This window comes from Alosa alosa, chromosome 11 (genome assembly GCF_017589495.1).
Source record: "Alosa alosa isolate M-15738 ecotype Scorff River chromosome 11, AALO_Geno_1.1, whole genome shotgun sequence".
Classification (NCBI taxonomy): Eukaryota; Metazoa; Chordata; class Actinopteri; order Clupeiformes; family Clupeidae; genus Alosa; species Alosa alosa.
In genome coordinates, this window is record NC_063199.1 from 9,509,557 (window position 1) to 9,531,826 (window position 22,270).

The 22,270-nt window shown below is 40.0% G+C and overlaps 1 protein-coding gene across 10 annotated transcripts; it reads right to left on the reverse strand.

Annotated features, from left to right (window-relative positions):
* Positions 1-600: 600 nt before the first annotated feature.
* On the reverse strand, positions 601-18,320 carry pax6a (paired box 6a). 10 transcript variants are annotated; one of them, XM_048257681.1, is made up of 15 exons: positions 16,660-17,072; positions 14,471-14,612; positions 11,870-11,938; positions 11,589-11,642; positions 10,653-10,676; positions 8,188-8,318; positions 7,725-7,760; positions 7,420-7,635; positions 6,886-7,051; positions 3,896-4,054; positions 3,615-3,697; positions 3,354-3,504; positions 2,961-3,073; positions 2,666-2,810; positions 601-1,890 (listed from the first exon to the last, which is right to left on the reverse strand). In XM_048257681.1, the coding sequence occupies exons 4-15, from the start codon at positions 11,599-11,601 to the stop codon at positions 1,805-1,807; spliced, it is 1,323 nt and encodes a 440-aa protein (XP_048113638.1). In that variant the 5' UTR covers positions 11,602-11,642; positions 11,870-11,938; positions 14,471-14,612; positions 16,660-17,072; the 3' UTR covers positions 601-1,804. The 10 variants fall into 10 exon arrangements, with proteins under 10 accessions (XP_048113638.1, XP_048113637.1, XP_048113633.1 ...); XM_048257680.1 differs by having other exon boundaries at positions 11,870-11,942; XM_048257676.1 differs by lacking the exons at positions 11,870-11,938; positions 16,660-17,072 and adding an exon at positions 18,205-18,320.
* Positions 18,321-22,270: the final 3,950 nt, after the last annotated feature.

The following is a 22,270-nucleotide window of genomic DNA, read 5'->3' on the forward strand; positions in this document are numbered from 1 at the left end:
TATCTAATTGCTTCTTTCCCAGACTGAAATAACTCCAGCGAGGGGGAAGAGCTGGCCAATCGCATGCACCTGACCCCGCTCTCTCTAGGACTTCTCTTCCCATTCCTCACCCCGCTGGGCAGGCAAGTGAAGCAAAATAACACTCTCAGTGCTACAGTGCAGTCGCTCCCTTAACTGGCTCAGGGTACAGGCTGGTTTTGACTGTTTTCCTTTCTCTAATAATAGCCTAGAAGAGGGATCTGTAAAGTATGCTAAAGGGTTATTTTATTGTGTTAGCTGCAGTAGTTCACGGTATGGTTGTTGTTGGTGGTGGTGTGTGTGTGTGTGTGTGTGTGTGTGTGCTGGTGTGAGTGATCCTTCTAATTTTGCCACTGCTGTGCAAATTGATATAGACAATCTGCTAAACAAATACCTATTGTGTTTTCCCTTACAGTTGTTTTCAAACATAACTTTTGATATTGTTTTTTAGGAACCTATATTATCTGTTAATGGTTTAATAGAAATGTATGGTTTGCAAATTGCCACATGAAATTATAAACAGTGTGGCTAAGCCACTGCATTGCACAAACTGACCCGGCAATTATTTTGCATGACATTAAATTCAAATGATTTAGACATTGTTTAATGTTTGCCTTCTGAAAAGCAATGCAATGGTTCACTGCAGCTTGTGACGTCTTGTTTTCATAAATAAGAGTAATAATCCACATTAAGGTCTATTCCTTGCTGATGTAAAACACTTAAAATATCTACAGATTTGGCAGAACAACACATCAAAATGCAAATAAAATTTGTGTCATGTGACATACAAAGGCTTTGGTCTGGTTTTACAATCAACAATCAATTGTATCTGATATGTCCAGATGTAAACAATTTGCAAACACTCAAGTCAAAACATTTGCCAAAGGTTGCTTCTTCGGGCCTAAAAGCATAATCTTTAGATTGTGTTTTAAACCAATCAACCTCGAACTGGCTGCAAGAATCTAGTTATGGTAAATATGTATGAACATTTCTGAAGTATTCTGAGAATTATAAATGAAATTAACTTTATTATAGAAATTGTTCTGGGAGACTCCTAGGGAAGACAAATACTTACATTTCTCATTTCAACATAAACAAATTGAAATATATTGAAGACACAATCTACATTTTTTTCTCATTCTTTTGACTTTTTTAGCTATGAATTTCCCCCTCAGCAATGAATGCATTCCACATACTCCTTGCGTCTGCCAGCAAGCTTTGGAAAAGAACTGATAGATGGACCTTTTTTACACGACTGTGTAATGTGGCTCCGACAATGCCACCGAATGGCACTGTGTGTTTTCCCTCCCGATTCCAAGCGCGGTAAACACAATGGCAGAGATGTTTGATATAAGCTGATAAAATTATGCATGGCAGAACGTCTTCCTCCCAAAAAGGTTCTCCTCAACAGCTGTCAGACCGACTTAGTTGGATAGTCCATCCATTGTTGTTCTTTTTTCTTGTCTTAACATACAATTGCCCATTTACAAATACATCAAAAAATGACAAGTTGGGAACTGAAAACAGATTTTATGTTCCATTTATAACACAGGGCACTTTACAGGAGTTTTTTTTTCTCATATTAGTTTGTTTGTCTTTTTTCCTTCGTTGAGTCTTCATATCCAAAGATACATAGAGAATGGCACAATCCCAGTAGAAAAAAAAGAATGTCCTCAAGAGTCTTATTTCTCTTCTCCTCTCCTCTGGAGTAAAATACTGCCACAACACTGCCGTCTTGCAGCGAAACGGCACAGGAGGGTGGGGTGGCAAGGGGAAGGGACCCTCCTTATTGTAGTCTAGGCCAGTACTGAGACATGTCCGGTTCACTGCCTGGCACTTGGACTGGGACTGATACTCCTGGAGAGATAAGACCTGCCAAGTCAAATGAGAGAGAGAAATGATGAGCCATACTGTTTTATGCCATGGCTATTTCTGGCTTGCATTAAAACAGTTCCAGTGGCCCAGATAATAAATAAATAAACAAATATATGTTTCCCTTGCAAAAAAGCCTGAGGTATGTTTCCCAGGTACGGTGTCTCCATCTTAGCATTTTATAAACCTTCAAAAGATTTAAGGGCCTGATGGGTATGGCTCAGATTGGAACACTGGTCATCATTATTAGTAAGAATACCAAAAATAAATTATATTTAAGCCAAAATAAATATAATAATAATTATATAATAATAATAATTAATTAACAACAGCTGTAGATATTCCTCATAGGTTTACGTCACAAGGAGTACAATAATAATTTACTTAAGCTCATGTTTTTTTTTTTTTTTTTATAAAGATGCAACACATACCTTGGTCTTAGACAGTACATATTTCCAGACACTGATGCAAGACTTATTAAGTTCTGAACCCTTAGTTGAGTATGTTTTAGAAAATACCTCAAAAAGTTACATTTTAAGGTATATCTTACGGGCAACATATAATATACATAGTATAACTATTGAGTCATTTGTACAATTAAAAATGACTTAACCATTACTTAACAGATTAAAAACGTGTATTACTGTGAGTGGCACAACTCCTCCATAATGTGCTCTTAGAAGTTAATGACCCATCCGAAACTGTGTTGTTACTGTATAGAGTGTATTAAACATATCAACAAGCCCTGTCACGCTTCTTCTTCATTACAGCGTACCTGTTGAGGTGGTGCCTGATGTGCCCATTGCTTGGCTGTTCATATGTGCCTGCATATGAGGGGGGGTGTACGTGTCGTAGCTTCGGCCATTTACTGACGGACTGGTGGGTAACATGCAAGAGTAGGACGAGGTCTGGCTGGGAGCCTATGAACGAGAGAAAGAAGAGAGAGAGAGAGAGAGAGAGAGAGAGAGAGAGAGAGAGATGTCAACCAATGCAGTATATCATAACAAGGACATCCACATGTCTTCCAATCTCATATTTGCCAAGCCTGGGAAGAGAGTAGATAGACTTACTTGCATAGGCAGGTTATTGGCCATTGTGAAGCTTGGCATGGGTGGCAGGGCACTGTATGTGTTTGTGAGCGCTGTGTCTGGTCTCCCCAACATAGACCCTGATGTGAAGGATACTATGGTGAGGTGTGGAAAAAAAGAGTTAATAAGTAATTGTGGAAATGTGGAATTAATAAGTAATTCATCCTTCAGGCATGGCTGTTTACTGGAAGTCAGCGACTGCTGTTTGATTTCATTATTAATCAGAGCTCATAATGTAGTATGCTGCCTGATGATAAACATGTTGTTAAACGATTCAACGTAAATATATCACATTCTATTCATTGTAAATGCATGGCCTTCCTTCACACGTTTCCTTATTCATGACATGATGCTGGTCGTTTTGTGAGTAATTACCTGGCGTCGTGGGCTGTGGTATAGGCTGATAGACACTGGTATTGAAGCTGCTACTGATTGGTATGTGACTGGAGGAGTTGCTGGCTTGCCGTCTCTGGTTACGGAGCTTCTCCTCACGTCGCCACTTCGCTCTTCGGTTTGAGAACCACACCTGCATCCACAAAGGTCTCCAGCTTAGCTTAGCACTCGACGATCATGTGAGATTCTCATGCATGGCCTCGGAAGTTACTGCTTGTGTAAGGGGGGGAAAACAGGCCTCACCTGTATTCTGGCTTCAGGGAGGTCGATTTTGGCTGCAAGCCGTTCCCTGGCAAAGACGTCGGGATAATGTGTTCGTTCAAACTCTGAAGAGAAGATGGAATTAGAGTTGTTAAACGAACACAGTCATGGGCAAGCCTCACACAATCAATGAAAATTATTTCAGCTAGTAACCCACACTTGCAAGTCAAGTTTTCACTACAAGAACATTTTTTTTTCTTTTCTTTTTTGCATTCAATGCTTATTTACTGGGGAGGAAAATCTTGGTTTTATTCATGCTATACCTTTCTCAAGTGCTTCGATCTGCTCCTGTGTAAATGATGTGCGATTCCGTTGCAATTTTCGTTTTAGCTGGAGCCTCATTTGCGTCTCCTCTGAATCCTCCCCATTTGAACTTATCGAGTTAGTGTTCTCCCCTCCCCCATCAGACTGTTGGCACCCATCTGCAACACAGAACAAGACACAATCAATACAAACATGCTACTATCATCTCTAAACATATAATATCATCTAAAAAAAAAGGTGATTATTTTCGGGTACACAAAATACCCCCCTCCCCTTCTTGGTTACCAGGCCTTTGTTTATCACCTAAACTGATGCTTTTTCAAATGTGGAGAACTTGTCTTTTGACCAGAATATACAAAAAGCAGGGTGCAGCACTTTGAAATATTGTGGGAAAATATTTCAAGCAATCTCTCTGCCTCAACACAGATCTTTTATCACCACCAGACAAAAGCTGGTGAGCCCGAGGGGTTTTACAGAAATGTGACAAAATGTGGTAAAACCTTTTCAATCCCTCTGAAATGTTTTAAAACCCCAAACTTTCCCCCCTCCCTTCAGCAGAAGGGTCCTTCAATTGTAGCCACCATATGGCTGTTTGTAGACCCATTGAGATGACCACCAACACTTGAATAGAAGGAGCTGCCTTTCACAATGACACAATGCCGGAGGAGTAAGGGAAACTATTAAATACTCGGCCCAAGAAGGGTTGGCAAACTTTCGTGGGCAGAATTTTGAGGACACAATTGCAGGAGGCGACAAAAGGATTCTCCTTAGGCATGCAGTGCTCTTCATTGTCGCACAAGGATTCCAGTCAACAGACTTTTCAGCTCAGTATGTTAACCTTTATGCATGGCCATCATTAATCACTGTCCCCTGGGCTGGTCTGTTCAACGCCAGTCGGGATTTATGCCTTCTATAGGCAATGAGAGAAAAACAGCCCAGGGGAGCCTGAATGGGACATCTCTATATTCAGTCCCAGTTAGCTAAATAAAAGGGACAGGGAAACCGACTGTGAGTTGATAAGCCTCAACCTGCTGCCTTGTTGGACATGAGTATAACAGCAATTTGCTCAATTACACCCGCTTGAGTGACATTATGCAGATGATATCATCATATTTGCCGCACACTATGGCGGGCCTTTAACTGATTCCAATTGGATTCGTTCTGTCTGTTCACTCAAAGAAAAAAAAGTTTCCAAGATTTTTGTATTGCACATGCTGATTAACATACTAGGGCCTGTTACTATAAAGCACGCACAGTCACAGAAAGTGTTTTTGGCTATTAATTAGGCTATTTTTCGGCTATTAAGTAGGCTAGTTTGATCAAAGGCAGCAACAGCATGGCACATGTGGTGTACATAGTCAAATAATAGAAGACAGCAGTTATAAGATACTACATGAACACACAACAAAAACACACATCGTCCCTCTTCCAGCTCTCTGGCTGAAACAGCTCAGCTGCAAGCTTGTCAAATGGAGATGCAGATGCAGTAGCTACAGCATGCTCACTCTAGCTGAAAGGAGGGAAGGCACAGGCCTCGTCTCATGGTCCAAACTTAGAATTTGTACATTTGTGAGTTGTCTGCTTGGAAGGAAGACTGTAAGGAAGACCCCATGAATCAAAGTGATTAGAGGGGTGTTTGATTACTGAGGTAAAGTGCTCCAAAAAAGTGGTCCGACGCAACATAATTTAGCCATAGAAAATAGGGGTAAATAATCAGCGGGGGAAACATACCAAAGTAACCATGAACTCAAAAACTACAAGAATATTCATCTTCACATATGCATGCATGCATGCGCACACGCATACAAACACACACACACACACACACACACACAGAGAGATATGCAGTTGTCACTTCTCAGGCCCTGTCACTCTCAATGAATTCACTGCTTTATTCAGTGTTCCGTGGCATTTAACAGATTGAGACAATATTTAAGTATAAGTAAGTATTTGTTCCCTTTGAGACATCAGTCTGCTATATGGGCCCTTCAAAGCCTCAGATCAAGTAAAAACAATATATGCAGCTATGCACCCTTTTGAGAATTTCTATAATAATAATAATAATAATAATAATAATAATAATAATAACAATAATAACAATAATAATAACAATAATAATAATTTCAATGTACTTGTTGTTATTACTCAATAGTAGAATTTACAACATGCATGAACAGACAAACTCACACACACACACACACACACACACACACACACACACACACACTCACAATGCTGAAGCAACCACTGCCTTTAGATTCCAGTTAATAAAATATATTGGTCCTCATTAAGACACCTTTTGAAATTGGGTGTTGGCTTGTCACAAAATCAGATAGGCAGGCAGATTTTATATAGAGGCCAAAAAATCTTACATTGTTAAGTTCTCTTAAAACTGACATATCTAATTGGCAAGTGGCCCATATCATGTGCAGGGGTGTCCCCTGGAACATTTCTACAGCTGTCTCCTCAAACAAGACGTTAATTCATGTCGCCTTAATGAGAAACAAAACGTTCTCTAATGAGCAATTACATAGCGACAGAACTGTTCCCATAACAAATTCTTGCGTGTGACAGAAACATCCTTTGTATAACAGAGATCCCGCACACTGCTTTGTGTTCTTTCATCGTCAGGCAAGTTGAGCCAGACGGGGTGATAGAAATAGGGACAACAAAATGCTGGATGGGTACTTGCCCTTTTCTGATCGTACAGCTCAAGAAAAGTAAAAAAAAAAAGCCTTGATTTTAAAGAAGGCAGCCTAGTAATAATCCATAATTTTGATCAGTACGCAGACATTATTATCCCTCTAAATTATTATTGTTATTATTATTATTATTAGTAGTAGTAGTATGCTTAACCTATAGCCAATGCATTTGCGAAATGTGATCAATGTAGGCTATAAGTGCATTGCGTAATAAACTGAATATAAAAACACATATAGCCTACAGCTGATAATTTCCTTTACTCCGTCGAAGAAACAACGCGCCATACCTTGATTGGGCTGTCCTGGCACGGAGGTTCCGGGGTACCAGCCCGGTCGGGTCCCCCATGTCCCCGTCTGACCGTTCAGCATTCTCAGCTTCTCATACATGCCATCTGCGCCCATCTGTTGCTTTTCGCTAGCCAGGTTGCGCAGTACTCTGTTTATCGACGACACCTGAAAGACGAACCCAAAAACGGGTTAACATTAATTAAAGACCGCAATCTGTGTTAAGATGGCATGTTGACTTCCCAACTACATGCCTCCCTTCACTGCATGCATGCACCCTCAACAGCTTAGATAAGGAACCAATCATCTGAAGCGGAACTAAGTCGGTGATCAATGAAATCCATTACTGAAGGTTCAAGGTCAGGTAAGAGCATGCATAGGCTACAAGTCGCAACAATATGTCTCTCCTTTATTATTTATAATTTTCAATGTTTATTATATTAGCACATAATTACTTATGTGTGCGCATGCAATATTGTATAGGCCCTATATGAATTATGGATTATTGTTTTAGGAACGCACACTGGTGAACTTACACTGGGTATATTATCGTTCGTACAGGTCCCTTCTGATAGCAGTCTGTCTCGGATTTCCCAGGCGAAGATAGACGGGCACTCCCTCTTATACTGGGCAATTTTGCCGACCACCTCGGGAGTTGCTACTCTTGGTTTACTTCCACCGATTGCTCTAGGTCTGATGGAGCCTGTTTCATAGTATCTGCCCAGGATTTTACTCACACACCCGTTCGACACCTAGATAGAAAACAATAGACACAATTCACATACATTATTTAAGACTAGCGTGAAATATAAATGTATTTTTCAAACAACGATAAGCTTACGTTTTCATTGTCCAGCACTTTTGCATCGGCATGGGTCTATAACACAAAAATATACCTTCAGTGGTATGAGAGCTTATGCACTTTTAAAAAAATGTAAAAATAGTGAGGTGTCTTTAATGCCAATACAACACGAGATGTTTAATTTTTAGCCATACAATTTGGCTTTGGAGACTATACCAACCAACTTACATAACACGCCCCTTTATAAATTATTAATAGCAATGACCTCACGCAGGCTACTGATATTTAATATAAGTGATGTGTAGTCATAGGCTACTATAAACTGCCACGACGATTGTCTTAAAAGTCTTTATAAAGTTGATGGTGTACCATCGTTTTCAGGCATAGGCTAAGACTAATAGGTGTAGCTCGCTTAATACGAGCTTAGGGAAATCACAAAAGGGAACAAATCTGTTAAATTTATTGAATTTGACTGCCAGTCAAACGAATGTAGACATGTCACCTGCAAAATCCTGGATATGTCACACGGTCGTGCACCGCTGTGGGCGAGCTCCACTATCTTCTGTCTGGTAGAGTCTGGTAGCGGTCTGCCGTTAACGAATACCCCGCCAAGCTGGTTCACTCCGCTGTGACCTGCGCATGAAGAGCAATATCCGCTTAATATCAGACAGCACCGATAGCAGAATTACCCGACAAAAAACATCCCGATATAGCTGGAAGCGTCAAATATGAGCTTTTAGTGCAGTTATGCAAAAAAATCAAGGTTTTCAAGCTTTGCAGGCGCTCCTAAACAAAACTGAACATTCACATAGGAAACAAGAAATCCCTTTAAAATGATCATAGCATCTAATTATGGCATTGCTTGTCCGTCATATGTTCGTGTCTCCACTCCAGATGTGCGCACAATATCATCAATATAATCTTATTATAATTACACATGAACAACACTGTGTATAAGCATCAGCAGTCTGGTATGAGCTCGACCAAAACATCTCAAGCCCGCTGAGTCCAGATTTGCACATCTTTTCACCGCCTTAGCCAGATCAAATAACCCAAAGCTATTTAAGAAGCTACATTGTTATACTCTGTGTTGGCTATAATGCAACGTAAAAAAAAACTGATCCACTGACTACTATGAGCTGCAACGGCACATAAACTTTTTAACTTCACAATTTTTAAATTCATATTACATCGTGTAAACAAATTATTTCATACGGATTCATCAGCAATGTCATAGCGGAACAAAACTCTTTAAGCACCAAACCTGAAGCCAAACTGGAAAACGAGTCTCCCTGGTGTACAGTATGTTTGCTCTAGTTCTCAGGTCCCTTCCCTTCGAAGCCTCCCGTTAAATTGACTCCGAGAGCACAAGCTCCTTAGCAATAAATAAGCTCCAAATATAGAAGAGGGGGAAAATATGATGAGCCTGCCTGACATTTGTCTTTAAAATAAAGCTAGCTGCACGTCAACTTTGAGCTTAATTTCTGGAAATAGGCGGAAGTCGCCCTGGATCATGCATGGAAGGCTAATTGAAAAGATCAGTTGGAGCACTTGTGGCAGGCATGTCACTTTATGACACCGCTCTGCTTTTGAAAATCGCATCGTCACGACAAATAGTAGCATGATAAAACGACCCTTTCTGTCTGGATTTGGATATCACTCAGACTAAATTGGACTCTACTCATTTACCCTTCAAGGGAAGCTTCATTTTAAGGTAGCCAGAGGCTCTGCGCGGGCACGGTGCCGGGATCGCGCGTCTCCCTTAATATATTAAAAGTGACATCCTTTTTTTTTCAAGCGACAAACCCACAGCTTATATTTACACTCGTGCAGTCTACAGGAAGCTATTTGTTATGTTATGTGTTATGCATAGAAGCATGTTATTAGAATGAAGAAAAAGACGAGAACACACAGGCCGCTGATAATATTACAAAAGGATATTAAGTTTAAGGTGAATTATTTTTTTAGGCTATGTCAATTAAAATCTCGACTGAAATTACGCATGAAGAGTTAACCTAAATGTGTTCTGCACAGATAACACAGAGTTTGGCATCCGAGTCTAAATAAAATGGCATGTCTTTTTTCACGTGTTAATATAGGACAAATTTAAATTATGAGATTTATAGGCGTTGGGGCTCCCTTCACTAAAACGCATCCATTTGAGCGCAGCAGCACTTAGATTAGGATATAAAATAAAACTCGAAAGGTTAAGTCTTAATCATTATATAATTCCCCAAGGTGAGCGGTGTCGATCACGCCCCAAGGCAGTGATTGGGCGCCTTGTTTTCTATTGCAAGTCAATTAATAGAAAAACATATGGTGTCAATTTAGAGGCTCCATTCCGTATACACCCAGAAGTTTTTTACGCAAAGTCCCAACAAAGAACCAACCACGACCTTTAAACAAAAACGAAAAGGCCTCCTTATCTTCCCAGTCACATGTAGCCCATAGATCACATACCACAGAATTATGTGAGGGGAAAAATCAAATAAAACCACATCTCTCACTTTTGGTCACTCTTTTCTGTAAAGCAAATATTTTATATTTCACTGAAGTAAATCACACCACAGCCAACAAATGTATATAATGCATGTGGCCTACTGAACCATGCCAAGCTATCTAAAATGTATGGTTAATTCTTCAAAACATAATTTTTGTTCCTGTGCGCAGCAGTATGAAACCTAACATCACTCCGTTACTGCCAACAGTATGTCCTACTTCAGATGACCTAGATTCCCCATGCTTTGTTAAGGGAGAAGTCTTTAAAGTGTTGGTGTTGTTGCTCTCTTCGAGACTTAGGCCTATATACCTATAATTTAGGTATAGAATTGGGCCCTGTTTGCAAAAAGAAAATAATTGCATGGTGTATGGTACAGAGCCAGGCAATGCAGGAATATTAGCATATGAAAACATCTTACAGCAGAAGGGTCATTCAATTAAAGAGAATGAGGAGGGCATTCCACACACCTTCGTTACAGATGTCATACACCTCTTGTCCAGCATTAAGAAAGGAAATAACGTCTCGTTTATTATTATTCTGCCAACCAAATAAATAATCAGAATTTGTTTAGCAGGTTCTCTTGTGTTTAACACAACCCCATTTGACTCACTGCAGTTCATATTCCCTGTCTCACTTTTGTATTTAATGTTATTATCCAGCCATATTATTTCACTCCCACACTGTTTCAGACTCAAATCTACATAAACATTATTATAAATGTTCCATCAGATTCGTGCAATGTCAATTCCTTCTAGTTAATGGATTGGGTGGTTTGGCAGCCAATCCTAACATAATTCAGACGATTCTGTAATTATTTAATGTCAAGTCAAGCAGAAACTCTCTCCCTCTCTCTCTTCATCTTTCTCTCTCTCTCTCTGTATACCCTATGAGTGTGATTTTGTTTTCATGCTTAATCTTACTTGAATGAAGGAGGCCAAAATGTATCTGTCCCTTTAAGTTTGACATCCAACCTTTAATATTACACTCACTAAACAGAAGGTGCACAAATGTTTTTTTTACTGTAGTTGCAAAATAGGTCAATCCCCCTGCATATCCATATATTAGCACTCATTCAGACAGCTATTGATTTCAGGCAAGTTATTTAAAGAACTGTCACATTTCTATGTTTTAAGAGGACACCATTTCAATTGTAGAGCAAATGCTAAGCAAGGCAAGCCAACTGTAAAGGTTGTGCTATTGACATTCCTACCTAAGCTATACACCTTTCTGAGCTGGTGACAATCTTTCCTGAACCCCTTAGACTAGGCCTATCCTCAAATGCAGCATGTTATTGTAGCAGATCCTCTTAAAACAGACATCCAACCCTTTCCATGCATCTCCCAGTATAGACGAGTAAAAACACTGCTTATGAACACACACCCAAAATAAGAATAATCACTTACTGTTTTGCATCATGGAGGCTACGCCAGACTCCCACGTGGCTCGGTTATAGTATTCTATTAGTCATGGAGAAACAATAATCATGATCAGTATTGACATTCCGCAACACTACAAATATTACATTTGTCAGGATATGCCTATATGTCAGTGTACTGCAGTCGTTGCATATATTGTATCCTCTAATATTATATTTAATTTCCTTTTGTACGTATGGGCACACAGGCAAATGCTGTGTTTTCACAAGCATTCATATTTTGTGTGTATATCCAGCATTTAAACTTGCCTGATAACAGTGTTGACTGTCCGCTTAAAACAAATTAAAGACTCTCATCTGCTTCGCACTAGTTAATATCTTCCTAGGACAAAGCAAAACATTTTATTAGTACACCTTCTCTTTGCATAACCAATCCTAGATTATTTTACACTTTTCAAGCCAGTAAAACTAAATGTTTATGCGAAGTCGTCATAACCACCTGTGTCGCAAATAATGGAAATTAACAAAGTTATTCTTCGTGTCTTTGCAAACTAAAATTATACATTTAATTTTCCCTCCTTGATTTATGTCTCACGACCTAAACCGATCAGTGGAGTAGGTTTTTAAAAAATAAAAATTGTGGCTTATTATTGGTCTTAACTCGGAAGAAACACCAGTGGCGGAAATTTTCATTGCTTTTTCCCTTCGGCATATTTTTAAAACTTCATAACACTATTTCTCCTGTACTTCACATGCACTCATAATGACACACGCTGACTATCTCGCCTGGTTGCGCTGAAAAAGTAGACCCGGGAGGGGGTGAAGGCTCGCCAACAAAGCCCGCTGAATTTCAACAATGGCTTCCTTTCTGCTTCTACACCAAAACCCAGAGAGTAAAACCCCGGCTCCCTAACTAGCTACACAGCTTCAAACTAAACGTACCAACAACTCTCAGAAATACAAAGAGCTCGGGGAGGACCCCTCCCTCTCCTGCAAGCCAGCACAACAGACTCCCCTCCCCGCCATAGCCTTACTGCTGCTTGCCATGACCTGGTGCCCGTACACCGAATGTTTTTTGTCTATCTGATTTCGAGAAATAGAAAAGTAATATCTTATTATAAATATCTAGAGGTAATTGTGTTTCTGGTGTGCGTCGTTAGCGGTTGTCAAAAACACACAACAGCTCAGTGGGGCGCTCATTTGAGTAAGACAATCGCAATAAAGAGCCATTCAATAAATTTGCCGAGAAGGAGGCCAGCTTTGATTTTCTTCCTTTTTATTAACTCTTGTCTCATCCTATGGAGTAGCAGGGTAGCCTATATTTACAGTAACAGTGTAGCATGTAAAACTCTGAAGCCACGACGTGATATTGGGTATTGTAAGTCACAAATTGAGGTGCAAATGAAAACTGAAAATGAATAGTTTCATGATTTCATGATTGGTTGAAAAATGCGTCAGTCAAATGTAATGTAATGATTTATGAACACACATTATAAAGCTATAGGCTATAAATCAATAGTACATTAGCATGTAATTAGCCACAATGTTTTTTTTTTTTTTAATGTAACGCATGCACACATTGTAGATGTAGGCTATTTTAATCAAACAACATGCCCATTTCCTGAAATTGAACATTATAAATTACACGCTAGCCTACTCTATCTCTGACCTTTTATTATGAACCCAAGTTGATGTGTCCACTCTGATATTGTCGCATATCAGAACTTTTTGTATATCAAGGGTGCAGCCTCAATTGTTTTGGCCTAATCTGCATTTTCACCCATTCTAATCCGCCACATCAAGGGCGTTAATTAAAGACGCTTACTCAGGCCTGACATTCTGATCACATTCATGTACAGATATATCCTCATTGAACACAACTATGCATTTTACTATTATTATTATTATTATCATTGCTATTATTGTTGTTGTGGTTGTTGTTTACTGTTATAATCATAATTTATATGATTATAATTTTTAAATAGCAAACATGAATATGACACATCCTTGATAAACAATATGTTTTTCTGTGCTACTAGGCTACTTATTGTATAGACGTAAACAGACATAATTCTAAAATACATTTTTCTTCAATAAGTTTTCTTCATAGCATGGACCACATCATGCTAAATAAAACAATTAATTGTATGCTACTTATTTTCTTATCTTTAATCTGTTTAATATAAATTAAGTAATATCGTCGTGTTTGTTTATAATAGTCTCGCTATCCACGTTACATTTTAAGCGAAAATTAAGTTTTTGAGAAGCCAACATTCAGGCCTATTATAACAATGTAAAAAATATATCAAGTTCACGGTACACTTTTGTGATAAAGCCAAGCAGAATCTGACAACGTGATTCAAGCTGACAACCCTCTCCTCAGCGGGTCAATGAGTCTCCCTTCTCTGGACCGATAGTGGCCTAACGTTGATTTGCTCTCTCCTGTCATACAGACTGCTCTGTCGCATTAAAACGACATAATCCATAAGCAGTAGAGTATTTAATAAGTGTGGAGTTTATAAAAATACTTCATAAATTACTAGTCTCCTATGCGAACAAGTTGTTTCTAGGCTACCTTTGACCAGCAAGCTTTAAAAACTTCTTATCGGCCAGACACCAATTGCCCCACTGTTGATTATTCTCTAACGTTCTCCACGTTAGATCATATCAGAAATCATAGCTTAGTATATTTTAAGTCTATCACTTAAGTCTTCTACTGTGTGTGTCTCTCTCTCTCTGTGTGTGTGTGTGTGTGTGTGTGTGTGTGTGTGTGTGTTCGTCAATGCGTGCTCACGCCACCGTGAGCGGGTGAGTGCGCTTGTGTGCGAATATAAACAGTTCTGTGCCGAACAATACCTTAAAGCGTACCGTAAAACAAAACTATATACAAGCCAAAATGCTGTAACTTACCTTTTTGTGGCATGTTGAAAGATCCAACCAATGCCCTGTTTGGCAGTTCTCAGTGCGGAAGAATCAGAGTAGTTGTTGATAAGCTCTTCGATGAGTTTGTCTTATATAATTTCCGATTGATCACGGACAAAGATGGAAATCCCTGCGAAGGAAACAGAGATTGACAATAAAATGGAATGTCAGGGCTGCGCGAGACTGAGAAATGCACGCTCGTGGGCGAGAGAGAGGGAGAGAGGGAGAGAGAGAGCGCGCACCTACGCTGATTGGTGATAGTAGTGTATTAGTGTATGTGTTCCTGCTTTCTGCCTCAGCCTCGCCTCCTCTCCTCTTCAGTGGCCCATTAGCGGAGCCTGACCTCTGTCATCATATTCCAGCAAAACACTTCCTCCTGCTCAGATGCCAGAGCGGGAAACTGGGCAGAGCCAAAGCTATCCCCCCCAGACCTAACTAATCACACATGCAAATACACTTTTCAACCAATATTGCATCGCGAAATACTATCGGATTCTGCGAGCTCACTATTGGACGGGTAGATGTAGCCTACGGAGCGTTCCCAAGAACCATGTAGCCTAGCTCAACATCTCCGGAATGCCGAGGCACTTTTACCCTAGTAACCCTCAACCTGAAGTTAGGGACAGGACGTTAGGGACCCCCCCCCCCAACAAAGTATGATTTATTTACATGAAAGAATGCAAGACAATTCAGATGCAAACGAGCCACTATACTGTGAACTGTGTTTTTTAAATGCATAGAGAATTCAACACAGTGGATAAAATTAGTGAACATCTGAGGGAAGAACATATATATTATTTCTTATTATTTAACAGCATGTAAGATATATGCGCATTTAATATGCTCCACCAGTCAGCAAACTGGGTTAAAAAAGGAATCACAAACTTTCTACACGTGTCATTGTTGACTATGTGACATCACTCTCTGACACACTGGTTGTATGTGCATCTGCTATTGACCTTTCTTTTAAAACAAACAAAAACTATAGTTGGGTACACCCCCAGAAATGGTGTCACGTCTGTTCGTGTAATGGTAATATCATAAAAGCAATGGTTTCCTTAGCTATGGCCACACACCCGAACAACATTTGTTGATTGCTTGGTCATTAACTTCACTTCGGTACACTCCAAAGAAACCCCTCCGCGCACGCATTTTAGGTTACATTTGGAGACACGGTCCCGGCTAGGGGTGTTCCAATCATTTGTTCGAAATAAATAGATTCTGGGCCGTGGAATAAGAAATGGGAAGAGGGAGGGGGCTGTTGTATGGTGGGGAAAAGAGGGTAAAAATATGTTGGAACGCACGAAGCATAAAATGAAGTACTTGGCGCATACACTTGACTTCCTTTGACATGTGAAAAGTGCTAAAAGTCGGAGCTCATCAATAAAATATCCCGAAAGTGAATGAGAGTCCTGACAACCATTGCATTCCCGACTAAGCTACAATGAGGAGACAAACGATACTGCCAACGCGTTTGCATCGCAATGAAAGGGTGGCTGAATGGAAGCTGGATAATGAGCTGCCGAGACCGTCATGCACTGTCATTTCTCGGGTCCTGCAGTGAGACCCCACCACAGCGCCTAATATTTCCAAATAATCGTGCTATCCCTTGAGATTCGAGCTGTACGCTGGTGGTTGCAAACTTGCTTCGCACACACGGGATTACTGAATGAAAACAATTATGTGAAGCGTAAAGAGAAGTTTACACTGACATGAGAGAGATTTCCATTGGTATAGTCTACATCAATTAAACACTGCTTGTTTCCTCTGCAACTTGGACTACGAAGATCGGAGCATGTTCAGTTTTACCTCTGAAAAAAGTTCAATTTATCTTCTTGTAGGCTAAACCAACCACAGCAGCCTAATTGAGTAAGGCCTCAAAAAATCCAAGTAGGCCTAGATAAAAACGATTTATTTGGGCTATTTGTGAAACGTCTATTCATTTTACATTATTTGTGTCCGAATTGCACATCTGCTAGTCTGGTCCCAAAGTTAATTCCATTGCTAACATTTTAACATGCGTTTACCTCCACACAACAACGTTCTAATTCCAGATTGCGAGTTGAATGACGTCTACTAAAAGTCCCTTTCCCGCTCTGGTGCACACTCTCGAAAGACTGAGACATCATGCCGTGCATCACACTCACACTAAGTTAGTTGTCTTATTGTGTACAAACCCGATTCCTTGTTCTTCGTTCCACTGACAGGGAAGATCCCACATAAACCTGTTGTACCAACTCTCAGTAAACAATAGAGCCAGTGGATTGTTTATGTCTTTGGAGTGCTGTAATCCGCCCTGCTGTCTTGTGTTTGGTAACTCTTGTAAAAAAGAAAGAAAAAAAAATGCGAGTCGAGTATTGGTAGGCCAAGTAGGTTAATCGAGTGCTTGATTGAAGATGATGCCGTCTTGAAGCATTGATCGAAAATTAGTGGCATCCCATTTTACACACACCAGACCAGAGAAAGCTCCACGAGCAGCTTTTGTAAATTTGACTCGCCTATCAAATTAGGACAGCGGTATGAGGCCTTGAAGAATGAAGCAAAGCTCTTCGCTATTTTCCCTGGGGCCGAATGATCTCAAACCCCCTCTAAAAACTTTTAAAGAAAAAAAATATATAGAAGGGGTGGGGACTGCGGATGAATGGCGCTGACGTCATCCACTGAGAGGGGAGGATGAAAGAGAGAGAGAGAGAGAGACAATGATAAAAAAAAACGTGATACACACGCGAATTTACCAAAAGTGCAAAAGCCAAATAAAACACGAGATACCGACTTATTTGTAACAAATATATAATAATCCCCTTCCGTGGAATGCCGTAATAAGAATGGCTCTACAGAACACGTGGATTCACCTTCGCTATCTCTCAATATTGCGTGACATATGGCCCTTTGACCGACTAATACAGTTCAAGTACTGTTTAATGCGTTCAAACGACCCAACAGGTTTAAAGTGTGTTAGGTGTCAGAAAGTGAAGGGAAGTTATAAGGTTTTTATTTCAATGCAGTTCAATGGAACAAATGGTTCTGTGGTGCTAAAAAGTCCTCACCGACTTAGGCTACTAGGAAAAAACAAGATTGAAAAAACACCTTCACAAATGTAAACAACGTAGGCTAAACAGTAACCTATTTACCTTACGGCTACAGACATAAACTCTGTTAGTTAGTAGCCTATATCAAATGCAACTAACATCCACTTGGATCAGTGTTGCGTAAACGTCATAAACCATGCAGAAAAAAAGTAAGACTGAATCAAATTGGACTGTTCGCAGTTCTGACAAAAGTTATGATCTGATCTGTTTCTGTTTCTTCATGACAGGTTGATAGGCCTACTGTTCCCCAGTAAGCACTAATGGGGATCCAAATCTGAGGAATAGGCTAGTCATCATTTATTATAAAGCTACTACAGTAGCCAAGGCTACCAGCGCTGTACGTACGTAGCAAACGCTTTATAGCCGGGTGTTTGTGTTCAGCATGAAACCATCCATGAAGCACATATAGGCTATAAACATTAGTAGAAACATCAAGGAGTAGCATAGGCTACGTCACCCTGTTTAATGACATGGACCGAACAGTAGCCTAGGTTATAGGCTACCACACTAACTGCGTTTACTTAACACTAATATCAAGATTGATCCCAATGGTTGAGCAAGAGTCACGTGCGCTTCGCGGGTAGGCTATAAGAACAGGTTGCACCTGGGCCAACTATCTGTACATTTACTTACCTTTTTAAAAACTGCGATGATCCGATTCACCCATGCAGAATTCCTCTAAAGAGATGTTTTGTTCCACGGTGAAATTTCTTTCCCCTTGGCGTTGTGCGGTTTAACAAAAATGCGAAACCATTACGAAACCCTTGTTAAAATAAGTTAAAATAAAAAGTTGATATCCGATTTGAGCGACAGGATGCGATTCGTGCAGTAGTGCTCCAAGCCTCCGACTGTTACATAGGCAATGCCAGGATTGGCACACTACTTGACGTAAAATAAGCTCTATCCAAGTTGTGTGATTCTTAGCCAAACAACTACGTCTCCCTCAAGTGCCGAATGGAACAATGCTGTTGCGTAGCCTAGTCTAACACGTTTTAAAACGTTGTCGGTTTATATCGTGGTAAGTTCAAAAGAGGTAGAGTAGGTTATGGCATTTTCTCCGTCAACTTTTCCTTCATACCATCTTTAACCTGGTGGCGATTGGTCAGAATACGGGATAACGTCACCTCTGGTGTCAGTTGTGCCGGTAAGCGGGAAGTTGAAAGAGGATTCCAAGCTTGGTTCTAATATGAACATAAAAAATAAAAGTATTTGTAAGGATTGCAACTTTTAAATAAACATGGGGCCACTGTAAATGTAGGCCTACTGTCTTGCGGTTTTGGAGGAACACTGCAAATCACTACAAATCATCCATTCGTTGTGGTAACTGAGATCAACACTGTACACTTGTCAGTGGTTGTTTTTGTCCTTCGTTCACCATCATCATCATGAGAGACCACTATACATTAATTAAACGTATAACTGCACAAGCCCTCACCAACATTTTACTCTTCTCCTACATATACCCCCTCTGACACGCTTCCAATCTGTAAATCACCAGGCTGCTCATCTTCAGTAGGCCTATTTACTCTACTGTGACTCATACAGTTTATGCATATTGGCATCAGGATCTATCGTGTTCATTAAGATGTATATTATACGGACTTTGGTTAAACCATATGTAGCATAGTCTAGGCTACACCATGCCATGTGATTGTAATGTTGCTGTGTTTTAGTTTAGGGCTAAATGCGTCGCGCATTCATGGGTTTCTCAGGAAATATATTGGGGAAAATGCATTGAAAACGGATGCTATGTCGTTGAGTTGTTCTGGGCTGATTGTTTAGATTAAGATACTGTGAAACCGTGCAACGCAGCAGGGTTCTCGACATCACCGCTGGAAACCGCATGGCTTCGTCCCACTTATCTGCCTGTCAATAAAGCGAGATGGGATGCTAAAGCCAGGCCAGGTGCTGTCTTTCCCTTTCTCCGCTATCAGGCTCTCCAGAAGTCGATCAGGCGTAAACTTAAATCTGTCCAGCCAGCTTTGCCCACACTGGCCTTGTTTCCCTGTGTGTGTGTGTGTGTGTGTGTGTCAGAGAGAGATAGAGGACTTACTTTTACTTAAACGAGAAGTACTATTGCTACTATTGCTTAATATATGCCTTGGTAATCAAGATTTCTTTCTGTTGCAGTGTAGCCTAGTAATTATTTTAGGAAGATACATTTGCGCTGCCGTCTTGATGCTGATATTTAGGCTACTGTAAGTATTCGCCTAGAATTCAGGCCAGTTTGGCACACGGCCAAAATTATGTGTATAGCTAATGACATTAATAGCCTATATAACCACTTATTTTGTGTCATAAATATACAGAGCAGAATTTTAAAGAGTGACAACGTTGTTTTGGCAAATTAATAATCACATTGGCATGCCCTTTTTGAATGCAATTTGCTCAAAGTCCTCAGGCACGTCCTGTGTGTTAGAAATCCGCTTTTGCTCAACGTGACAAGGCTGAGTTCAATCCAGTGTAGACCTGAGCCCTAGCTGTTGTATGAAGAGATACTTCATTTGTAAAGAAATGCTCATAATACAGTATAACACATCCACCTCACGATATGTGCATAATCATATCATAATCATATCTGGTTATAATCTACACGGTCACTGTGATAAATTACTTGGAAGCTCTGGGCAAGACAAAGGATGTATTGTAGACTGCATGTAAATTATCTATGATCATACTTATGTCTTGCATTGATACCATAAATTTGCAGAAGGACGACAACATTTTCATTAAAAAAAAAAACATATACATAAAAGACGTATAATACGTACGGACAAATTGTACGGACAAATTGTGATGTGCCTTTTTCTGTCAAGTTGAATGTAAGTAATTGTATGGGTTAAACTGGCGAATTTGTCATTTCCAAAGGGAAGTCAGTCAATGTGGCAAGCTGTGAGCTGACAGGGGGAAAACGCGAGCTAACGAGGATATCAGACATCTTGACAAATGAGAGCTTCTCCTCTGAAATGAATCGCCTTGAATGGAAATACGAGCAAGTGATGAAAACACACGCGTGTTAAAACAGCAACATAATACACCCCCTTACACTGACGGACAATAATGACCATAACACGTGTAATTAATCAAATGCCTAATAATTCCTCGTAATACTGGACATAACGTGATTAATGCGACCCCAAAAGTCAACTGGTATCACCACTGACAATCACAGACGATTAACCCACATAACAAAAACAACAAGTGAAAGGAGGCTATTTACTGTAAAGCAAGTCCTTATAAGTATGGTCTGTTTGCTTTTTGAGATGAGTTAATCCTTCATAGGCTATGTCGTGAAAATCAGTGAGATTTAAGAGGCGAGCGCATATTCAAATTAGCGTTAAAATGTCTAATTGATCCAGAAGACAACAACTTTTAGGGAGAAAAAAACATGACATATTTTATGAGGATCTAAGTTGACAAACAGGGCTGCAAGTTGGTCTGCCTGTGACAAAATGCATAATGACTAGGCTATACCGTCTGCACACCACAAAAACGCATGCGATTTTCCTTGAGGCAGATAGGCATCATAGGTGTGTGTTTTTCATTCAGGACAAGGATGGCCTATCAACAGTTTGGTTTGAATTCCATTCCATAAATGGCAATGGTATGCCATCTTACCTCCCTCTCCCATGATCGCCTTTATCAGAGGGCATGTGCCCTGCGTCTCATCCAAAACTTGTTTTTCTCCTCAGGTTGTATCTCTTACTCTCTTCTGCAGGGCCCCATGTATGGTGCTTTAGATGATAAAACTGTACTGCAATGCCTCCCTATGAAGACCTTTCTTTTTTTCCCATTTGATAGTTCTTCCCAGCAAAGAAGTAATGCACACTGTACAATAAAGTATATATCTAAAGTATATATCTATCACTGCAGATAAGGTATGCCCATAGACAAGTGACCATGCAACACACATTGATGGTGCATATGTGATATCTCCTTCAGTGTCCTCATGGATCTTACCTGAGATGAGACTTCGGTTGATGCACATGGAATTGCATATAAAGGAAAAAAATTAATACTGCAATACCATCCTGTTTCTGAACCTATCTCATGTCTGAGGAATATGTGTGATTTTAGTGTCATTGATATGTAAGTCACCAACTGATGAATTCAGCTAATTGTGTGTATTGGATAAAGTTGAGAAGGCTAGAGCGAGGTCCCTCTCTATGGCCCCACAGAATGTACAAAAAAGAAAGTGCTGCATTCAATTGTTTCTAGTTGACTAGAAACTAATCAGCTGCTCTCATACATAACTCTTTGAAGCAAAATCCCCCAGCAGGCTATTTTGCACGGCATCTAGCATAATGTCTTTCCTTTTGCTGTTAGTGGATGTTGATCTGTTATCCTGAATTAGACAAGCTTATATTGTGATATGAAGAAACAATGACAGTGCTGTGAATTAGACTTCTGTCTTTTCTTTTTGCCCACTATACCTCATAGCTTTTCGGCAGCCCTGTCCATTAAGAATGCAATCTTCAACGCTGCTCTGCTCCATGTACACTGCATTGTTAGGGAATCAGTGTGTTAGGTCCTTGGAGACATTGACCCCAGGCAATTGGCTGAAAGTGTAATTATCTGCCCGACATCTCACAAAGATTTAAAAGATTGCATTTCAACTAAATCCATATCAATGCAAATTTCTGCTTCCAACTCCAGGTGCTTATGTGTGTGTGTGTGTGTGTGTGTGTGTGTGTGTGTG

Coding starts and splice junctions, on each gene's coding strand:
- pax6a (XM_048257676.1), bottom strand. Junction 7,761..8,187: donor ACATATCCAGGATTTTGCAG/GTGACATGTCTA, acceptor TTTGTGTTATAG/ACCCATGCCGATGCAAAAGT. Junction 1,891..2,665: donor ATCAGGCACCACCTCAACAG/GTACGCTGTAAT, acceptor TTGACTTGGCAG/GTCTTATCTCTCCAGGAGTA.